Raw genomic sequence first — 21647 nt, forward strand, 5'->3', positions numbered from 1 at the left:
TTGCATCCCAAACTGACTTTATCAAATCACCCCCATTCCCCTGGATTAGGAGCCAAAACTGCAAGTCTTTGAAAATTGCTCCCGGTCCTCTTTACTTAATCCCCAAATGATCATCACCCGGAAAATTCAGCCTCTGAATCTCTCTTATACCCTCTTCCCTGCCAGAGTCCTTGTCCAGACCACCATCAGCTCGAGTCTAGATTACTGAGTCAGAGAGATCTCTCCCTGTCATCTACTGCTACCCAGCTGCCCAGATGATCTTCCTAAAAATCCTTTTTTTTTTTTTAAGATTTTATTTATTTATTCATGAGAGACACACAGAGAGAGGCAGAGACATAGGCAGAGGGAGAAGCAGGCTTTTCGTGGGGAGCCCCATGCGGGACTCGACTCCAGGAACCCCAGGATCACACTGTGAGCCAAAGACAGATGCTCAACCACTGAGCCACCCAGGCATCGTGATCTTTCTAAAAATCTAACCAAATCTTTCCTCTTTAAAACCCTTCATACCTCTGGCGACCTCTAGAATATGGACCACTCTCCTTTCTAGACTGTCCCTTCCTGCTTCTACAGTCTCCTCACAAACCCAGTCCCTGCCTGCCTGGGATGCTGTGTAGACTTCCATTAGGTAGCCTCTGATGTGGGAAACAAAGGTAAGAGAATTATTAAATTTACTTACTACTTACACCCCATTGATAAGTCCTTAAAACAGGCGAGTGACATTCCTCTAGGAACTCAGCTGCCTCCATGGTAATACTTTGTTAAGAGCAAAAGGCAATCTTAGCCTGACCCTCCAAGATCCTGTGAGTCTACTTTAACATATAAAAATTCCTTTGGAGAGGTGCTTGGTGGCTCAGTCGGTTAGGCATCTGCCTTCTGCTCAGGTCATGATCTCCCAGACTTGGGATCAAGCCTCGTATCGAGCTCCCTGCTCAGCTGGGAGCCTGCTTCTCCCTCTCCCTCTGCCTGCCTCTCCACCCTGCTTGTGTATGTTCTCTCTCTCTCTCTCTCAAATAAATAAATAAAATCTTTTTTAAAAATTGCTTTGGAAACTTCCTTTATCTCTCTCCCATCACAAGATACATGTTAGCAATCGTCCCCCAAGCATATGATCCACCAATACACATCTGAAGGGCCTCATGACTAAGGTTTTATTAGACAGTAATAAATGACCTTTTCCCAACAATGCCTAGCCCCCACAAGGTCTTGGAAACCTTGCTTCCAAAATTCCTTAGTGACTTATGCTAGCCTTAACCCTTTCCCTAACTTGAAAGCATATAATGGGCACCTTCTCAGGACACTAAGGCAGCTCTTTCTGCCCAAGGGTCTGGCCCTTGTGCTTTGAAAAACCCACCTTTTTGCAACAAAGCTGCCTCAAGAATTCTTTCTTGGCTGTAGGCTTCAAGCCCTAACATCTTTCCTACATCAGCCTATATACCCTTCCCTCTCCTGGGGTAGCCTAGCTTCCAATGCACCTCTGCTTAGCTAATTTCTAGTCATTCAGGAAACCTCTCCTGACCATCATGAACCCCAGACTGAGTTAGGGGTCCCTCCTTGGGACTCTGACAATGTCTGTGTGTTACCTTACTATCAGAGGTGATAGAGTTTGGTGGTTAAGGTGGGGCCTCTGCCTCTGCCAGTTGCTATTTATGAAAGCTAAAGTAATCACAATGCCTTATTTATGGATAGCTCAGAAATGTCCATAATAATGGTACTTAGCTAGTAGAGTCTGGGGAAGATTGAATGAGTGAAACACTGAGAGCTTGCGGTAGTGACTGGCATTTAGTACGTACTTGATAAATATTAGCCATAATTCATGACCTGCCTTGTGTTATACTTATCTTTGTGTGCCTGTCCTCCACTATGGACTGTGAGGGAGGGATTTTGTCTTTGTATCCCCAATGTCTGAGTATCTGATGCATGATGGTTCTCATACAAAGGTTTGCTGAATGAATCAATGAACAAGTGAAGCACTCTACCCCCTTCACACCTCAGTTTGCTGGTTTTTGAAATGGGGACATCAAAGCTTATCTCATAGGGCAACTGTGAGGATCAAATGAAGTCAGTGCTATGGCCTTCTTATTTCAAAAATCCTTGTGCACACCCCTCCTACCCCCACCAAGGCACTGTGCTGGGCTTCTGGGAAACAGACAGGGCAATTGAATAATTATGCATTAACACTTGGCAATCTCTAAAGCCCTTGAGCATCCATTAGCTCATTGTGATAGAGTACATGGAGAGACTATACAGCACATTTTGTTGTTCTCTCACTCTCTCTAAAAAAGAGAGTGGGAGTCGGGAGAGAACCCACTGGGGTGAGGGAGGCCTTCATCTCATGACCCTGAGATCATGACCTGGGCTAAAATTAAGAGTCCGATGCTTAACTCCTTAACTAACTCAGCACCCAAGCACCCCCGTTGTCTCTTTTTTATTAAGAAAGAAACTCAGGAAGAAGTAACTTGTCCTCACCCACATAGGGGCAGACCCAAATCTTTTGATTCCAAATCCTGTTTCTTTTCACTACACCCTCTCATCCCTACCCCCAAGACCATTGGCCTACTGTCAATACAAGTAATCATTATATAAAGTAGAAAGGATAAGGGCCCTAACAAATACAGACAAAATCTGTGTAAATGTATGGGACTGTGTGGGCATGTGTCAGAATCATAACATCAGACTTACATATTTAAGACTTACATATTTAAGAGCCCCAAGCAGAGCTATGATTTATATATGTTATTTCTTTTAACTCACAACAGCCTTATAAGGCAGTCATTATTTTCATTTTTCAAAGAAAATAATTGAGGCTCAGAGAGATCAACTACTTAGCTATTTCAAGACATTCATGGCAAGTGAATATATTCCAAGGAAGGTGGGTCATACCTAGCACAATGGGGACAAAAGAGCCCGGAGGAAGGAAGATGGCACCAGGATGGCACCATAGAGGAGGTGCCATTTAAGTTGGGCTTGGAAGATTGGGTCAGATTCAGACAGGCAAAGTCACAGCCCAGGGAAGCAGGACAGAAGAGTGAGCAGCTGACAGCAGCTGCTCACTCTGAGAAGGGTTTTTGTTGTTTTATTTTTAAATCCCTAAGGCAGCTTCATGAGAGAGTGGAACCTGTCCTGTCATCTGTTGGTAGCTTTTTTCATTGGGAACAATAGACTGGCCCAGGGTTGCAGCTCCCTCACCAAGTGCCACCTTGTGCCTGGATGTCGAGGTTGTTTGAGGAGCTGCCAAAGAGAACAGAAGCACCATGGCCCTTGAGAAGGCAAAGATTAGGACCAAGACAGAATATAGCAGCTTCCTGGAAGAAACTTGGGCATCAGGCCAGCGCTGTGAATGCTAGCTCTAGTGCCATCCTGGCACATCGCTCCACCTCTCTGAGCTCCTATTTCTCCTTCTGTAGAATGGGGATTAGAAAATCGGGATGTGTGCCAAGGACCCACAGAGAGACACATAGGAGTAAAAGCCAAATAACATGATGCAAGAAGTCAAGTTTTCTTTCTTTTTTTTAAAAGATTTTATTTATTTATTCATGAAAGACTGAGAGATAGAGAGAGCCAGAGACAAAGGCAGAGGGAGAAGCAGGCTCCATGCACCGGGAGCCCAATGTGGGATTCGATCCCACGTCTCCAGGATCGGGCCTTGGGCCAAAGGCAGGCGCTAAACCGCTGCGCCACCCAGGGATCCCAAATTTTCTTTTTTTTTTTTTTAAAGGTTTTATTTATTTATTCATGAGAGACACACAGAGAGAGGCAGAGACACAGGCAGAGGGAGAAGCAGGCTCCGTGCAGGGAGCCTGATGCGGGACTCGAACCCAGCACTCCAGGATCACGCCCTGGGCTGAAGGCAGGCGCTAAACCGCTGAGCCACCCAGGGATCCCCAGAAGTCAAATTTTCTAAGGGCAACTGAGTCTGTTCAACCAGTGGTGGGTTGAAATAAAGAGACTCACTTAGCCCTTGAGGATTGGAGCTCCCAAAGCACTTTTTAAGGCAAATGATCCCTCTCTATGGTTTATTTATTTACATGGAGTTGCTTTAAATACTTACACAAATAGAGAGATATGTCATGTTGTTTACTCAATATCAGTCCATCCCAAAGTAAATTTTAAATTTAAGACAATCACAATTAGAAATCCCAACAAGATTTTTGTTTTTAAAGCTGCGTAGCAAAAAAAAAAAAGATAAAAAAATAAACATATAAAAAAAATAATAAAGCTGGGTAAAAATGATCTGAAAATGCATATAACAGGGAAAAATATCAAATTCATATGGAAGGATAAACGTCCAGGCATTGCCAAGAACCCGTCATGAGATTAAAAAAAAAAAAAAAATAGCCACAGAGGTCTTGTCCAACCAGATATTCAACCCTATAATAAAGCTCAAAACAGTAGAGCATTGTCATAGGCAGGTATCAGTGGCACAAAATAGAGAGTCTGGAAACAAATACAAATGTATATGAGTCTTTTTTTTTTAAGATTCTATTTATTTATTCATGAGAGGCACACACACAGAGAGAGAGAGAGAGAGAGAGAGGCAGAGACATGAGCAGGCCCCATGCAGGGAGTCTGATGTGGGACTCGATCCCAGGATTCCAGGATCATGCCCTAGGCCGAAGGCAGGCACTAAACCACTGAGCCACCCGGGGATCCCCTTATATGAGTCTTTAATATATAACCAACATGGCATTTAACATCAAGTCCATCAGGGGCACCTGGGTGGCTCAGTTGGTTAAACATCCACCTTTTGGTTTCAGTTCAGGTCATGATCTCAGAGTCATGATATTGGGGTTTGAGATCAAGCCCCTAGTCAGGCTCCCTGCTCAGCAGGGGATCTGGTGGAGATTCTCTTTCCCTCTCTCTCTCTCTCTCTCCCCCTCCAACTGCTGGGACACTCTCTCTCTCAAATAAATAAATCTTTTTTAAAAAAATAAAAATAAAGTCAAATCCATCAAAAGGGGAGTGGTTGAACTAAACGAGAGTGTATTTATGCAATGGAAACACTACTCCAGAACATTTTGCAGCATTAAAAAGAATGAGTAAAACTATATATATTGACCTGGAAAAAATGTTATATATGGTCAAGTAAAAAATGCAAGTTGCTGAGTAAGATAGATGCAGGAAACAATCTCATTAATTTTTTTTTTACTTTGACATTATTTCAGACTTAAAGAAAAGTTGCAAGGATAGAAGAAATAATTCTTGGATACCATTTACCCAGATTTCCCAACTCTTAACATGTTACTACAGAAATATAAACATATTTCTCAACTATTTGAGAATATGCTACAGACACGATGCCTTTTTATTTATAAATACATCAGCATGTACCTCCCACGTATGAGGAAATCTGTTACATAACTGTAAGACAATCATAATCTGGGAAAATCTTTAGAAAAAAACAATTATATCCATGTATAATCCGTAGACTTACTCAGATTTCATTAATTGTCCAACATGATCTCATATTTTGGAAAAGAAAATAGAGAGAGGGAGGTGATAAACACATACATATGTTTACATGTTTGGTTTTTTAAAATTTTTGTTTGTTTTAATTTTTTTAAAGATTTTATTTATTTACTCATGAGACACAGAGAGAGAGGCAGAAACACAGGCAGAGGGAGAAGCAGGCTCCATGCAGGGAGCCTGACGTGGGACTCAATCCCAGGTCTCCAGGATCACGCCCTGGGCTGAAGGCGGCGCTAAACCGCTGAGCCACCGGGCTGCCCGTGTACTTTGAATATTTGTATTCAAAGGTTCCCTTATTACCTTTGTAATACATTACAATGTAGAAAAATTTTAATATAAATAAACAACAGATGAATGAATAAAATTACCATATGTTGGAGAGAAACTTGAGATCAAATTCTTATTCTGCCAACTTTGGACTCATGACCTAATCTCTCCATCTCCAAGACTAGATGTCCTCAATCATAAATTTCAATCTATTGGGAAGCTATATATATTTTAAAGATTTTATTTATTTATTTGAGAGATAGCAACAGAGATAGTGAAAGAGAGCATGATTGGGGAGGAGAGGGAAAAGCAGACTCCCCGCCAAGCAAGGAGGTAGACTCAGAGCTTGATCCCAGGATCCCAGGATATTCAATAAATGTCTGCAGAACCAATAAGTGAGTAAAGGAAGATAAATTTGATTTGGTCTGATAACACTACATCTTTATCCAAGACTTCACAGTTGATCTCAGTTCTTGACTTTGACCCAATAAGTTAAAAATTACATCATCCAAAAAAGACTTTTGCCCTCCGTTTCTTATGAAAGCAAGGCTTTCACAACCTTTGGCAGCTGCTAGGATTGTAGCTTGTTTAGTTTTTTTTTTTTTTTCAATTTTGTGTTGCCAGTAGGAAAATTGTGATTGTTTTAAGGTTATATCTTCCTGTGTCTGCCATCAGTGATCACTTGTGATCAAAACAATATTACTTTACGTGGCAGTTCAGAACAAGTTCCCAATTTCTGCTTTCAGAAGCAGCAATTTATATCAGCCTTGTTCTTTGTTTTCTTGTTTTTGGTACTGGCTACCAGTTCTGACAAGGCAGAGTGTGAGCATTATGTTGTCCGAGGGCACTGCCATCCCTTCTTTCAAAATGAGAATCCAGGGGATCCCTGGGTGGCGCAGCGGTTTGGCGCCTGCCTTTGGCCCAGGGCGCGATCCTGGAGACCCGGGATCGAATCCCACGTCGGGCTCCCGGTGCATGGAGCCTGCTTCTCCCTCTGCCTGTGTCTCTGCCTCTCCGTCTCTCTCTGTGTGACTATCATGAATAAATAAATAAAATCTTTAAAAAAAAACAAAAACAAAAACAAAAAACAAAATGAGAATCCAGAGGCACCTGGTAGAGGCATGATCTTGATCTCAGAGTCATTCAAGCCCCACAGTGGGCTTGATCTCAGAGTCATTCAAGCCCCACAGTGGGCTTGGAGCCTACTTTAAAACACACACACACTCATACACACATACACAAACGTGTGCACACACACACAAAATGAGAACACTTCCTCATCCTTCTCTTCCTTTTTCTTTGCCTGGGCTGCTAGCAGTCTCTACTTCCCTCCTCTCCTTCTTAAGCACTGCATTTCTACCCAGACAGCTCCCACCTCAGACAAACAGTGAAGAAGATTCTTTAAAAGCGACATTTTTCATATACTATTTGGAAACAATCGATTACAACAGAGATGTATGAAAAATTACACCAGGGAAGAGAAATTTGCCCAAGGTCATTGAAAGAAAAGACGGCAGAACTGGATTTCTTCCCCAATCTGACTCCAGGGCTAACTGCACTGATTGCTTTGCTGTAACAAACAAACAAACAACAACAACAAAAAAAAAACAACCAAACATATTAGTTCCTGTATATGATCTATGGCGCTCATCAAGAAGCCTGCTAGTAAAAATTTTTATTAAGGGGCGCCTGGGTAGTTCAGTTGATTTAGCATCCCACGCTTGATTGCAGCTCAGGTCATGATCTCAGAATCAATCACAAGATCCAGGGATCCCCGGGTGGCGCAGCGGTTTGGCGCCTGCCTTTGGCCCGGGGTGTGATCCTGGAGACCCTGGATCGAGTCCCACGTCGGGCTCCCGGTGCATGGAGCCTGCTTCTCCCTCTGCCTGTGTCTCTGCCTCTCTCTCTCTCTCTGTGTGTGACTATCATAAATAAATAAAAATTAAAAAAAAAATCACAAGATCCAGCCCTGAATGGGTCTCTGGGCTGGGCATGGAGCCTGATTAAGGTTCACTCTCTCCCTCTCCCTCTGACCCTCCCAACCCATGTACATGCACTCTCTCTCTCTCAAAAAATATTTTAAAAAAATTGAGTTAAAACATACAGAAGGCACCTGGCTGGATCAGTTGGTAGAGCATGTGACTCTTGATTTCAGAGTTGTAGGTTCAAGCCCCACATTGGGTGCAGAGATTACTTAAAAATAAATAAAATCTAAAAGAACCAACCCAACATGTACCCTGTCTTAGGAAAATAAAACAAGAAAAAGGCTTTTCTTTTTTTTTAAACATTGATTCTCTACTCTGCTCTTCTCAGTCCCATGCTCCAAAAAGAACTTTTTTTTATTATAACAAAATAGACATAAAATTTACCATTTTATTTTAGCCATTTTTAAAAGATATTTATTTATTTATTTATTTATTTATTTATTTATTTATTTATTTGAGAGAGCACACACCTGCACATGCACAGCACGAGGGAGTGGAGAGGTGCAGAGAGGGCGGGAGAGACACAAGCAGACACCCCGCTGAGCACAGAGCCCTACATGGGCTCAATTCCAGGACCCTGAGATCATGACCTGAGCAGAAGCCAAGATCGGACACTTAACGGATGAAGCCACCCAGGTGCCTCCTCATTTCAACCATATTTAAGTGTACAGTTCATGGCATTAAGTTCACTCATTGTTATGCAACCATCACCACCATCCATCTCCAGGACCTTTTCATCTTCCCAAATGAAACCTCTATACCCATTAAACACTAATTCCTCACTCCCACCCCTGCCCCCCACCACCCACCCCTGGCAACCACTATTCTACTTGCAATAGATTGTGACTACTTTAGGTACCTCACATGTCTGTTCTTTTGTGTCTGGCTTATTTTACTCAGCATAATGTTCTCAAGATTCATTCCACTTACAGTACATGTGAGAGTTTCCTTCTTTTATAAGACTGAATAATATTCCATTGTATGGATATACCACATTTTTTTATCTACTCAATCATCAGCCAATGGACCTTTGGGTTGTTTCTGCCTTTTGGCTCTTGTGAATAATGCTGCTATGAACGTCCATGTACAAATCTCTACTCAAGTTCCTACTTGCAATTTTTTTGGGTACAAAGAGTAAATAGATCATGGAGTAATTGTTTTTAACTTTTTGAGGAACTGCCATGCTCTTTTCCACAGCGGCTGCTCCAGTTTACATTCCCACCACAATGAACAAGGCTTTCAGTTTTTCCACCTCGTTGTCAACACTACTGTTTTCTGTTTTGTTTTATTTTAATTTTTTTTATAATAGCTGTCCTGGGGGGTGTGAGGTTGTATCTCATTGCGGTTTTTTTTTTTTTTTTAAGATTTATTTATTGGGCAGCCCTGGTGGTGCAGTGGTTTAGCGTTGCCTGCAGCCCGGGGTGTGGTTCTGGAGACCAGGGATTGAGTCCCATGTCGGGCTCCCTGCTTCTCCCTCTGCCTGTGTCTCTGCCTGTCTCTCTCTGTGTGGGTCTCTCATGAATAAATAAATAAAATCTTTTAAGAAGATTTATTTATTTATTCATGAGAGACCCAGACTGAGAGAGACAGGTAGAGACACAGGCAGAGGGAGAAGCAGGCTCCTTGCAGGGATCCCGATGCGAGACTCAATCCCAGATCCCAGGATCACAACCTGAGCCAAAGGCAGACACCCAACGGCTGAGCCACCTAGGTGTCCCCTCATTGAGGTTTTGATTTGCATTTTCCTGATGACTACTTTCATTAAATGCCTTTTCATTTGCATTTTTGTGTTGAGCATCTTTCTATGTGCTTATTGGCCATTGTATATCTTCTTTGGAGAAATGTCTATTCAAGTCCAAAGGGAACCATTTTGAATGATTTTAACCATTTATGCTTTGCCTTCTGTTATTTGCCTCTAAATGCTATATGTATTTGGCCATTTCTTGATTTTGTTTGATAGGGGAGGATTTGCATTGCCATATCTCTTCCCCAAGACCTCCTAATACTACTTTATTGTTATTTTCATACATAGACTGGTTGCCTGTGCAACTTTAAATAACATATTCCTTTATTTCATGTTCCATCACTGATAGACAGGATCTCTTAATGACTCAAATTAAGGTACGGGTATCTTCCTGCCCCCTCCATCTCCTACTTTTCCTTCTCAGCTTCTACCACATGTGACTTCCCAGGTATGTAGCATTTACCTTCTGTTCCCTATCTGCGATGAACTCTTCTGAACTTTACTTATAGGTTGATACTAAGAATTTTTTTAAAGATCAATAAATGGGGAGTGCCTTGGTGGCTCAGTTAGTTAAGTGACTCAGTTGACCAATTTTGGTTTCAGCTCAGGTCATGATCTCACGTTCATGAGATCAAGCCCCAGTTGGGCTCTGTGCTCAGCACAGAGTCTTCTTGAGATTCTTGCTCCCTCTCCCTGCCCCTCCTGCTTGTGCTCGCTCTCTCTCTCTCAAATAAATAAATAAATCTTTAAAAAAAAAAACAATAAATGGCATTTACATTTTGAGTGCATTTTTGAAGCACGGAGGGGGAGGATATGGCAAAGGGGAGGGACTAAGGATTTTCTTGGAGTTGCCAGTGGCCTGAGCAGAATCAGAGGCACCATAAACCATGCAAATCAGGTGCTGGGTTTGGGCAGAAAGCCCCTTGGGCAGCTGTGGAGAACTGAGTTGGCTGAAGGTAAAGGGAGGAAAGTTATAGGGACCAGTTGGCAATATGCCCTGCCCACCACTCCCTCAAAGTGACCCAAGAATTCAGGTCAATAGACTCAGGAAACCCCACATTACATATTGTCACTTTGTTTCCTCCCAGATGTTCTCCCCTTTCACAGAAGGGTTTCATCTCTCAGGATTTGTAGAGATGAAAAATAATTCTTCCTCCTAAAAAAGATTTGCAACACTGAACACAGAGGAAAGTCTCAGAGTGTAGACACAAGAGGAAGAAGATGGAGAGAGAAGCTAACAATCACCGAAAAAGGGTCGAGTACTAGTTTTGTGTCACCATACCCATCCTTACCCTACCCCTCTGCATGAGGCTGGTATATAGTCCCCATTTTATTTTATTTATTTATTTTTAAAGATTTTATTTATTTATTTGAGAGAGAAAGAGAGAGCATGCATGAGCAGGGGCAGACGAGAGAGAGAAGCAGATTACCTACTGAACAGGGTGCCTGATGTGGGGCTTGACGTAGGGCTCGATCCCAGGACTCTGAGATCATTACCTGAGCTGAAGGCAGATGATGCTTAACCGACTGAGCCACCCAGACATCCCCTATTGTTCCTATTTTAAAGATGATGATGGAGGCTGGAGAGGCCCCATGATTTGCCCAAAGCTACCAAGTGAGTATGGCTTGAGGTCTTGGCCTGTGCTCATTGTGTTCACCTTGACCTTGGGCAAGTAGCTAAACCTCCCTGGGCCTCAGTTTCCTTTTTCTTTCTTTCTTCCTTTCTTTCTTTCTTTCTTTCTTTCTTTCTTTCTTTCTTTCTTTCTTTCTTTCTTTCTTTCTTTCTTTCTTTCTTTCTTTCTTTCTTTCTTTCTTTCTTTCCTTCTTCTTTTTAAAAAAATTTTAAGTCATCTCTATACCCAATTTGGGGCTTGAACTCACAACCCTAAGATCAAAAGTTGCATGTTCCACCATGGACTGAGCCAGCTGGCGCCCCTCAATTTCTTCATCTATAAGAACAGTGACACATTCCAAAACATGCCTGTTCCTTGCAAGGTGATGGTGAAAGCCAGAGATAATGGCTTTGAAGAGTCTGCCTTGTGGAAGATACCCTGAAACTGGCAGCTGTTATTCTCTGGCTCTTCCATCTGAGAATTCAGGGAAACCTAAGTATGGAGAGCTGAGGCTGGAGCCAAGTTCAAAGAGGAATTCATCCTTCTCTTCTCCCACCCCACCCCCACCCCGGACTGACCCTCAAACTAGCAAGGAAACTAGAAGTGCCTGGGAGAGCCATATCCACCCACTACTTCACAAGCCCAGGGCCACCCAGCAATGTACTGGCAGAGCTGATCCCCTGGACCAGGGATGTGTCCCAGGGCATTCCATTCCTAGGCCAGGCTCTCAGAGTCAGCGAGTGAATCTCATTAGGAAGGTGTGCCCTTGCAAGCTCAGCTCCTCATAATTTCTCTGCTCCCCTATCTTCCTTCCTCCCCCACACAACCTGAAGTGTGAATACCATCCCCAGGAAGCTAGGGTTCAGGGATATCTGAGGTCACTCTCAGGATCTAAGGAGGAGCAGCATAGTTCCTTCTCAGGACCTCAGTTGAGAGAAAGCCAGACATTAGGACAGATCTTTTAGGGCCAGGCTCTGCCCCTAACCAACCTTTCTGCTTGGCCCAGATTTTCATTGCTGCCCCTGGGACAGGAAAGGGGAAATCTCTTTTTTTTTTATTGGTGTTCAATTTGCCAACATACAGAACAACACCCAGTGCTCATCCCGTCAAGTGCCCCCCCTCAGTGCCCGTCACCCATTCACCCCCACCCCCCGCCCTCCTCCCCTTCCACCACCCCTAGTTCATTTCCCAGAGTTAGGAGTCTTTATGTTCTGTCTCCCTTTCTGATATTTCCTACTCATTTCTTCTCCCTTCCCTTCTATTCCCTTTCACTATTATTTATATTCCTCAAGTGAATGAGACCATATAATGTTTGTCCTTCTCTGATTGACTCATTTCACTCAGCATAATACCCTCCAGTTCCATCCACGTTGAAGCAAATGGTGGGTATTTGTCATTTCTAATAGCTGAGTAATATTCCATTGTATACATACACCACATCTTCTTTATCCATTCATCTTTCGATGGACACTGAGGCTCCTTCCACAGTTTGGCTATTGTGGACATTGCTGCTATAAACATTGGGGTGCAGGTGTCCCGGCGTTTCATTGCATCTGTATCTTTGGGGTAAATCCCCAACAGTGCAATTGCTGGGTTGTAGGGCAGGTCTATTTGAGGAACCTCCACACAGTTTTCCAGGGTGGCTGCACCAGTTCACATTCCCACCAACAGTGTAAGAGGGTTCCCTTTTTTCCGCATGCTCTCCAACATTTGTGGTTTCCTGCCTTGTTAATTTTCCCCATTCTCACTGGTGTGAGGTGGTATCTCACTGTGGTTTTGATTTGTATTTGGAAAGGGGAAATCTCTTGGCCAAGGCCTTCCTCCCATTGCTCTCCTCCTTCTCCTTTGGAGGAAATGGCAAGAGCGTGTGAAACTGACAGGTGTGCCACTTTCTGGTGCCCAGTGCCACCTTTCCTAGTCAGGACCAGAGCTGGAACAGGCACGGTGGATTGAGCCTCTGTACAGCTGCTTTGTATTCATGCCTCCGGCGGGCATAGAATTGTGTCCTAGGCTGGAAATAGCTCTGGCAGGTGGGGGATGAGAAGCACAGGTTCCAGTACCTGATGCCACCTTACACGATGCACTGCAATGGTCAAGGCAGAGGCCCAGGGTGGGAGGCTGCCCGTGGGAGACGGGGGTACGGACTAGCATCCCTTTAGCTGACTCCTGGCCCCGAGGGGGCTCGCCCACGGCACTCTTGTCCTGGCCACCTCCCCACCCACCGCGGGTCCTCTGCTCCATCTGGCACGCCTCGAGGACACTTTGTGCCGGCTCCCTTGGCTCCGGCTCGCAACCTGGGGAGGTCGGGAAAGCAGTCCATGACCCGCGCGCTAAACTGGCCTTGGGGGATGGACGCGTCCAAGCTTGGCCTCCGGCCTTCAACCCCCCTCTACGAAATCAACAAACTCTTGGCGCCCTCAAACCTAGGCCCCTAGTGGTCGGGACGCGAGCCTGTCCTTGGACTGTGGCCGGGGCCTTCAGATCCGGAGGGAAACCCCCTGCACGTCTTGTGGGTGGGAGGGGAGGGCCGCGGGGACGAAGGGAAGGTGGCCCCGCGCGCGTAGCCGCTTCCTCCACGCCTCGCCCCGCCCCGCTCTGCCGGACAGAGTCCTCCGCACCCCATAGGCAGAGGCAACCCTCCCCGCCTCCCCGCCTGCTCGGCTCGCCCCGCCTCGGCTCACTTTAAAAGTTTCCTCGGGGCCGGGACGCGCGCAGAGAGCCCTGGCCATCTACGTCGGGATGCTGCGCCTCGGGAGGCTGTGTGCCGGGACCCCAGGGGCGCTGGGGGCCCGCACCGTCCTGGCCCGGGGTTGGCAGGAAGCGAGATTGCAGGGCGTCCGCCCCTTCAGGTAGGCTGCCCGGGGAAGAGGCGAACGACCCAGACCTACCCACCCCTCCAGGGGAGTTTGGGGGAGGGAGGGGTCCTGCAGAGCTTGCTTAGGGGCCGATCCTACTCTGGCTGGCAGGCCCGAGGCTGCCGCACCTCTGGATGGCACGCGCTGGGGAGCAGATACTCCGCACCCAGCGCCTAGGCAACAGGAAATACTGGCCTGGCTCCTGCAGACTGAGGCTGCAGCTGGTGGCTGGCAGTGACCCTGCACTGACTCTGCGTTCAGATCCAGGACTCCTAGTCCTTGCCATTCATGAGCACACAGAGGACCAGGAATGTAGGCCTTTGGCGGTCTAGCCCAAGAAAGAGGGGCAGGGGTAAGGCTCTAGCTTCAGAACACTGTCTCTGAGCTGGACTCCCTTCAGGGATGCACTCACGCATCTTCGGCCTGTCTTGCAAGGAAGGCCGCTAAGCTTAGCGGTCTCCCCTCTCCTCATTACATGCTGACGAACTCTGCTTTCGAACCTTAGTACCTGCTGGGCCTATTTTCTTCTGTCCTCAGTGCAAAAAGTGGGATGGGGCCTGGCAGGTGCCCTTTCCCAGTAACTTTGCTGGCTCCTAGCAGTGCTGCTATCTCCCTATAAGATTGCAAATGTGAACATGTGCTGGTTGCTTAAACAGCTGGGCTCCCACTGATGTTATCTGTGATGGTTATCTTCAGCAGTCAGAGAGGATAAGTCTGGGCACCACTGAACGTGCCCTGCCACCCAGATGGGCCAGGAATTAAGTGGGGAGGAGAACAAAGGGGCTTCTCCTCTGGAGAGAACTGTTTAGTTAACAAAAATAGGATGGGGTGGGGGGTGGAATTGGAGGAAACTGCAAATTCCTCTTTTGGCTAAACTCCAAGATCACAACGTTTTGCAGTGTTTTGAACTTGCTAGTTCCCAAAAACTAGAATGCATGCAATGCTTTAAGATGGCTATGCCTGGTTTTCTGAGAAAACCTGGTGGCTCAAGGCTGATCAGTAGATGGGACTGTGCCTCCCTAGGCACGTTCTGCAGTGGCTAACCTGGGCCTCCAAGCCCCACCTCTAGACTCTTCAATGAGGGCCCTATTACAATGTGAGGACCCTTAGGAAAGTTACTCCTTTTTTTTTTTTTTAGATTTTATTTATTTACTTGACACAGGGAGATTGAGAGAGCACAGGCAGAGGGAACAGCACAGAGAGGGGGAGAAGCAGATTCCCCACTGAGCAAGGAGCCCAAAGACACGGGGCTCAATCCCAGGACCCGGGAATCATGACCTGAGCCGAAGGCTGTTGCTTAACCAACTGTGCCACCCAGGCGCCCCAGCGAAGTTACTCCTAAAAGCATCCATGTTTCATGATGCTAAATCAGGCCACTTCTGATCACATAGTAACATTCCTGACCTTTGACATCTTTGTGTGTAAACAGCATGACCCAGGTACAGGCCTACATACAATCTCAGGTTATGGGCACCAGGTCTCAGAGAAATTCTGCCTCTGTAACCAGGAGGAGATCTATCTATCCAGAGAGAAGGTTTCCTGAGCATTTGGCCTAATTCCTTCCCCATCCTTTCATTCCCTTGCGCTTGAACCCTTTTCTATTTGGCCTGATTTCACTCCTTCTTTCCCCTTCAGAAACCCTCAAGAGTCTTAAGCATTCAACAGACATTCCTGAGTACCTATGTCATGTCAATTACCTGGTGGGTGCTATGGATATAGAAGCTGAAGAACCCAGTCTTCCAGAGACTTGAAGTCCCAGTGGGGGAAAAGAGAAGTCACATGATCACTACTCGTGTTCCAAGCATAATGATATGGAAAGCTCTTGGACTTCTGTTTTCTGCTTCTTCTGATCTAGTTACACATAAAGCCTGCTTCTCTGCCCTGTAGCGCCCCCCCACCCACCCCCCTGCAGGCCTATTACATATTAGATCCTTAGTTTTGCCTGTTAGGAAAGAATAAGAACTTTGAAGCCAGACTGCTTTGGGGTAATTTATAGCCTTGGATTCTCCACCTACTGACCGTGTGACCTGGAGGGCATTACCTAACCCCTGAGCCTGGTGAGTTTGTCATTAATGCTACCTACTTGCTGGATTGACAGTCTTGGCTCTGTTCAGCCTTTCCTTTGGGGCTGGTCTGGTCCCTGAGACCTTCAAATGGTGTGTGGGTAGGAATTCCAACTGATTTAAAAGTAGAAAAGGAGTGCCTGGGTGGCTCGGTCAGTTAAGCATATGACTCTTTATTTCAGTTCAGGTCATGATCTCTGGGTCCTGGGAGGGAGCCCCATACCATAAGCCTCCACTTTGGGCTCCATGCTAAGCAAGGAGTCTGCTTGAGGATTCTCTGCCTGTCTCCCTGCTCAGGTATATGTGTGCATGTGCAGGCGTGTGAGCTCTCTATCTCTCAAATAAGTAAACAAACAAACAACAAAAGAAAGAAGAGACTCCTTGTCAGTGGTTTCCTTCTTGTTCCCGGTTCTTCCTTTTATCCAGTTGCCAAGATGGTAGCCTCTGCCCAGCCACAAGTCCAGATCTGGGATCTGCCAGACATTTCCCTCTCCATCAAAGTTGGGGTTATTTAAAACCTTTTTCCCCAGAAAGAAAGAAGAGGCTCTCTTATTGTTCACCAGATCTCCTGAACCACCAGCTCCTTCCCCTTGTCAACACATCCCTTTCCCCAAGGAAGATGGATGGGCTAGTATAGGGCTTCAGGGAGCCTTGGACGGAAGATTCCTTGATGAACCTGAAGTGAGCCAGATTCCTCCAGCCCACTGAAGCTGGCCTGGGGCTGCCTCACAGTTGTATCTTGGGTGTTGGGACCACTCAGAGCAGAGGACAGAACATTGGCTTAAGCCTTCAGAATTAGGAATGATATTCAGAACTGGAGCTCCAGTGACTCCATGCTGATAGTAGGGCAAAGGGGTAATTGAACTTCATGGGCAACCCTCTAGATGAATGGCTATAATTAGGTGGGACGAGTATCAGAAACTATAAAATGTTGTCCCTATATGAGGGGATTGCATTAAGCCAAGAAGTGTTTTTGTTGGAAACCATAGTAATTAGAAAAAATAGACTCTTCCAATAATTCCCCAAAGATGATTAACAAGCCATCTGGTAATAATATCCCTACGCATTACACTGGGGATCCTCCAGTCTAAATGTAACAATGGAAAATAAACTACAAACTTGGATATTGTAACCAGTGAATGGTAAGCATCAGTTTTGGTTACCCTTCTTGCTGACTTCATGCAATAGATGTGCGATCTCCTTTGGAGGCTAGAGAGGGAGTATAAAAATGAATGGCCTTGTTTTTACTGAGTTCTTTGCCTAAAACGGATCCACAGAGGAAGATTATAGACTCTCTCATACAAGGCAGAAAAGGTGCTGCAATCCCTTGGAGGATGGCAATCAAAGCAGGGAAGAATCTAATTAGTGGGAATGGGACTGGGAAAGACTTTCTGATGAGGCTGGAGTTTGAAACTGAATCTATGAAGCCCATATCCTTGCATAAAACTGCCTGTACTTGAACTCTTTTGAATCCTGCATATCAAGCCCTCCCAGCCTCCCCCACATTTAATTTATTCGATCTATAGGCCGAAACTTTGAAGCCAAGCAGATTGGGTTCAAGTGAATCATTTTAGCTGGTAGCTTTGGGGCTAAATTGAACCTGACCTTAATCCTATTTTTGAGAGTTTAATAAGGTGATGTTAAGAAAATTTTTAACTCGGGCAGTCCCAGTGGCTTAGCGGTTTAGCGCTGCCTTCAGCCCAGGGCCTGATCCTGGAGGCCTAGGATCAAGTCCCGTGTAGGGCTCCCTACATGGAGCCTGCTTCTCCCTCTGCCTGTGTCTCTGCCTCTCTCTCTCTCTGTGCCTCTCATGAATAAATAAATAAAAAACTTAAAAAAAAAGAAAATTTTTAACTCAACAGCCTGATACTAAAGAGATCTTCAACTCATTGCAGTGATGAGCTATTATTATACAGGTAGTGCTTGGTAACAATGGGTTTGTGCATTCCTGCAATGACTTTAAGGCCCACAGTTTAGTAACTTTGTATGGAGAGTAGGTGGGAGACAGTTCTGGCAGGGCAATTGCCTATACCTAGCTGGGCTGCTCTAGGTATGTAACATGCCTGTGCTCACAATTTTTGTTTGTTTGTTTGTTTGTTTGTTTATCATATGTTGAGCAAACCAAGGTACAGGGCATGATTTCATATCTTGAATAGGCCTTGCTAGGGGAGTGTCCTTATACATGACAGGTACCCCATAATTCTGCCCAATAAGATTTCTTGCTTCAGACATAAGCAAGCTGTGTTTCTAGCTTACAAATCCTGTCTTGTGAAACCTTGCTGGTGTGTTTGTGTTTCTCACTGTGGGAATCAGATGACAAGAGAGTGAATCCCAGCCCTACCACTTCCCTTTCAGTAAGGCTTCAGGCAAGTCACTCAATGTCTCTGCCCCTTGGCTTGTTTGTAAAATAGGCCACTCGGACAAGAAGCACTCTACATTTCTGCAGACATTCTGTGATTCCTAAGGAGGCTGGGCTTTGAGCCTGATCTCCTAATTCAAGAGTGCTGTGATTGAAGTATGAAGCCTTCAGACTCACAGGAAGTCTCTCTTGTGCTAGAACCATTACAAACTCCTCCTAACTGCCTGACACCTTGTAATTCTCTCTCATCCTCCAAGTGAACAGAAACATTGAGGGTTTTGTCTCTAGAAAGCTAAGGTCGTAAGCTAACCTCATAGGTAACTTTGTGATCCCGTCAAGGAGCAAATGTTCTGAATCAGCTCATACAAGCTATTTTCTTGAACAATAGCTGTATGTTGTCACTGGCATAAATGTGCACTGGCACATTTCACTACAACTGTGTCTCCTACAAGAGGGAATGTGTTCACTGTGGAAGGAGGCTTGCTTGTGAGTAGAGCACGTGAACTTCAGAGAGAGACCAGGGCTCTTTCTCATTGCATAAATGTTGGTCGTGACCCAGCCTTTCACGTGATAGAACCATGGAGTCTCCCTCTCTCTATGGTGCATCATTTGAATGTTTGCATTCAAATGTTTCATCATATGAACTCCCAAGAAGGGCACCAAGAAGGAGTTCATCAACCCTCTTGTATTTTCCTTCTTTTTTTAAAGATTTTATTTATTTATTCATGAAAGACACAGAGAAAGAGAGAGAGAAAGAGAGAGAGAGAGAGAGGCAGAGACACAGGCAGAGGGAGAAGCAGGCTCCCTGTGGGGAACCCAATGTGGCACTCGATCCTGGGACTCTGGGATCATACCCTGAGCTGAAGGCAGATGCTCAACCGCTGAGCCACCCAGGCATCCCTTATATTTTCCTTCTTAAATATTTCATATGGAAAAAAAATTAACCACAACCACAGGATAAAATAATGAACCCCAAGTATCTACCACTCCAAATTAACATATAGCCATACTTGTTACAGAAAATTATAAGTAAGAGAAATAAAACAATAGGGATCAAGTTCAAGTCCCTTTTATAGCCATCCTACAGTCCGACTGTCACTGAGAGCCAATGTCATAAATTGAATGCATGTCGTGTCTAAGTGGGTTTTTTGCTTTTAAGCTGAAGGCAGATGCTCAATCGCTGAGCCACCCAGGTGTCCCTCAATAGTACATTTTAAAGATCTATTTACACTGACACTATAGATCTATATTCTTTTTCCACCATATAACTATGTCTCTAGCAATGCAATTGCTGTGTTAAAGGGTTGCCATTTCCAGGTTTTTTTGAAATTATCCTGGAGAGAATGTGGCACGGTGACCACCAGTAGTCACCGAAAGTCCTGTGTCCCCACATCCTCGCAAATGCTCAGTGTTGCAGAGTGAACATTAAAACATTTGCTCCTCTGATAGAGGCCAAAGCATACCTCACTGTGGGCTGAATGAACATTTCCCTGATTAACAGTGAGACTGGGCTCTTTTGCAATGTCTTCTGTGAATTTTCTGTTCATACTTCTTGGCCCATTTATTATGTTAGATCACTTGTCCTTATGGATTTGTGAGTTTGTTTGCTTTAAATCTGAGCTAAATATGAATCCTTGGTCTCTAACATACAAAATGAAAGTTGTAAACCCAGGCAGCTGCTTGTCATTCAGCTTTGTTGATGATTTATGTCTTTCTTAGGGCCCGGGGACCAGCCTGGCATCAAATGCCTGTGTGTGGGGGGGGGTGGTAGGGGGGAAGGGCAGAGGCCAGTCCATGACTTGGAACAAAAACAGGCTATTGCTTTCAATTTCATTTCTAAAGCTTTCTTGCTGGCATTTCTTGCTGCCATGGCACCTTGCCCAGGAGAGCAGGGGTCTGCCTCAGCTTGGGGGGTGTCCCTGCAGTTCCCTGGAGCCCTCATATCTTGTTATACTCCCTGGTTGGTGGCTTCTGAAAGGATTAAGAGTTTTGCCCAGGGTAACCTGGCTAATTCCTGCCTCCAGCAAGGACAGGATCCAGCTTCAAGCCTCTTGTTCACCTCCTCCCAGAAGGTAATGAGTAATAGGAGGCAAAAGGGTTTCTTCCCCAAGTGGACTCTGCAGACCTGTTTACTCACATGCCCCAATTGTACCTGCCTCCACAGACTCCTCTAGGACCCAGCTCTGACCCTGTCAGGACTGTGTGATCCTGGGTGCCCATGGTAGCCTGTAGCCCTGACTGTAGTCACCAGCCCTGGAATGTCTAGAATGCCATGGGAATTCCCCAAACCAGGCAGCAGGGCCAACACTGGGGCAGAAGGCTTTCCAGCTTGGTATCATCAAGAAACTGCCTCTACAGTTATGGGGCAAAGCCACTGTGGTTGGCGCCAGGAAGAGGGAGCTGGAACATGAGAACAGGTTGGTAAGATCAGAAGCAGTGAAGGTGAATCAGTTGCCACAAATAAATCACAGAAAAGGATCAGTGTGTGCTGGAGGTCTGGGAGGTGGGGGCCAAGTGGGGATACTTCTCCATGTACCTGTGGCACTCAGAGGGCCACAGGTTTGCTGCTTCTGACTCCATAGGTCCCTCAGGGAAGGCTGTTTAAAAATACACACAGATAGGGGTCCAGGGTTTTCCACCCACCAGATTTGGAACCATGAGAAAATAAACCTCTTGCTTCCTCATTCATAAAAAAAGAATAATCCTTGTAAAGGTGCTCCAAGACTGATAGTCATCTAACACACATGTGGAAGCCATCTTTGAGCCATAGGGCTCTACAGAGATTCACTTTGTATTGTATGGAGGCCTTGGAAGTCCTGGATTTGAATACCAGCTTGGCCATTTATTGGTATTTCTTTGAGTTTCATTCCCATGTGAAAGTGAGTATGTACTTTGGTCAGGGAGTGCCTCTGAAGATCACAAGAGATCATACGTGTGGAGAGTGTAGAAGAGAACCTGCATGAGGATACATCAGTAAATGTCAGTTCACATTGTCCTGAAATGTGCTTTTTACCTAAAATGTATCAGACATTTTCCATAGAGGTAAATATAGAGAGTATCTTCATTTTTAAAAATGTTTAATGGCATAGGGTTCCTTTGTGCAGATGCCCTGTACTTTATCTAATCCCTTGCTTCTAGAAATAAAGTATTTTTCTCAATTCTTTGCTAAGCAGCAATTAATGTCTTTATTCATACCTTTAGACATTCGTTCGTTTTTTTGTTGCTTGTTTTTGAGGATGGAATGGCTGGCCAAAGGATATGCACATTCAAATGTTAATAGATATTACTAAGTCAG

The 21647-nt window shown here is 45.1% G+C and overlaps 1 protein-coding gene across 1 annotated transcript in view; it reads left to right on the plus strand.

Moving 5' to 3' along the window:
- Positions 1 to 13423: 13423 nt before the first annotated feature.
- Positions 13424 to 21647, plus strand: part of ACSF2 (acyl-CoA synthetase family member 2) — a 29409-nt gene continuing 21185 nt past the window's right edge. Inside the window, exons 1-2 of the mRNA XM_025440828.3 lie at positions 13424 to 13486; positions 13701 to 13924. Of these exons, the coding sequence (XP_025296613.1) occupies positions 13424 to 13486; positions 13701 to 13924 (287 nt within the window). The remainder of the gene's footprint in view (positions 13487 to 13700; positions 13925 to 21647) is intronic.

The sequence above is a fragment of the Canis lupus genome, chromosome 9, assembly GCF_003254725.2.
Source record: "Canis lupus dingo isolate Sandy chromosome 9, ASM325472v2, whole genome shotgun sequence".
NCBI lineage: Eukaryota > Metazoa > Chordata > Mammalia > Carnivora > Canidae > Canis > Canis lupus.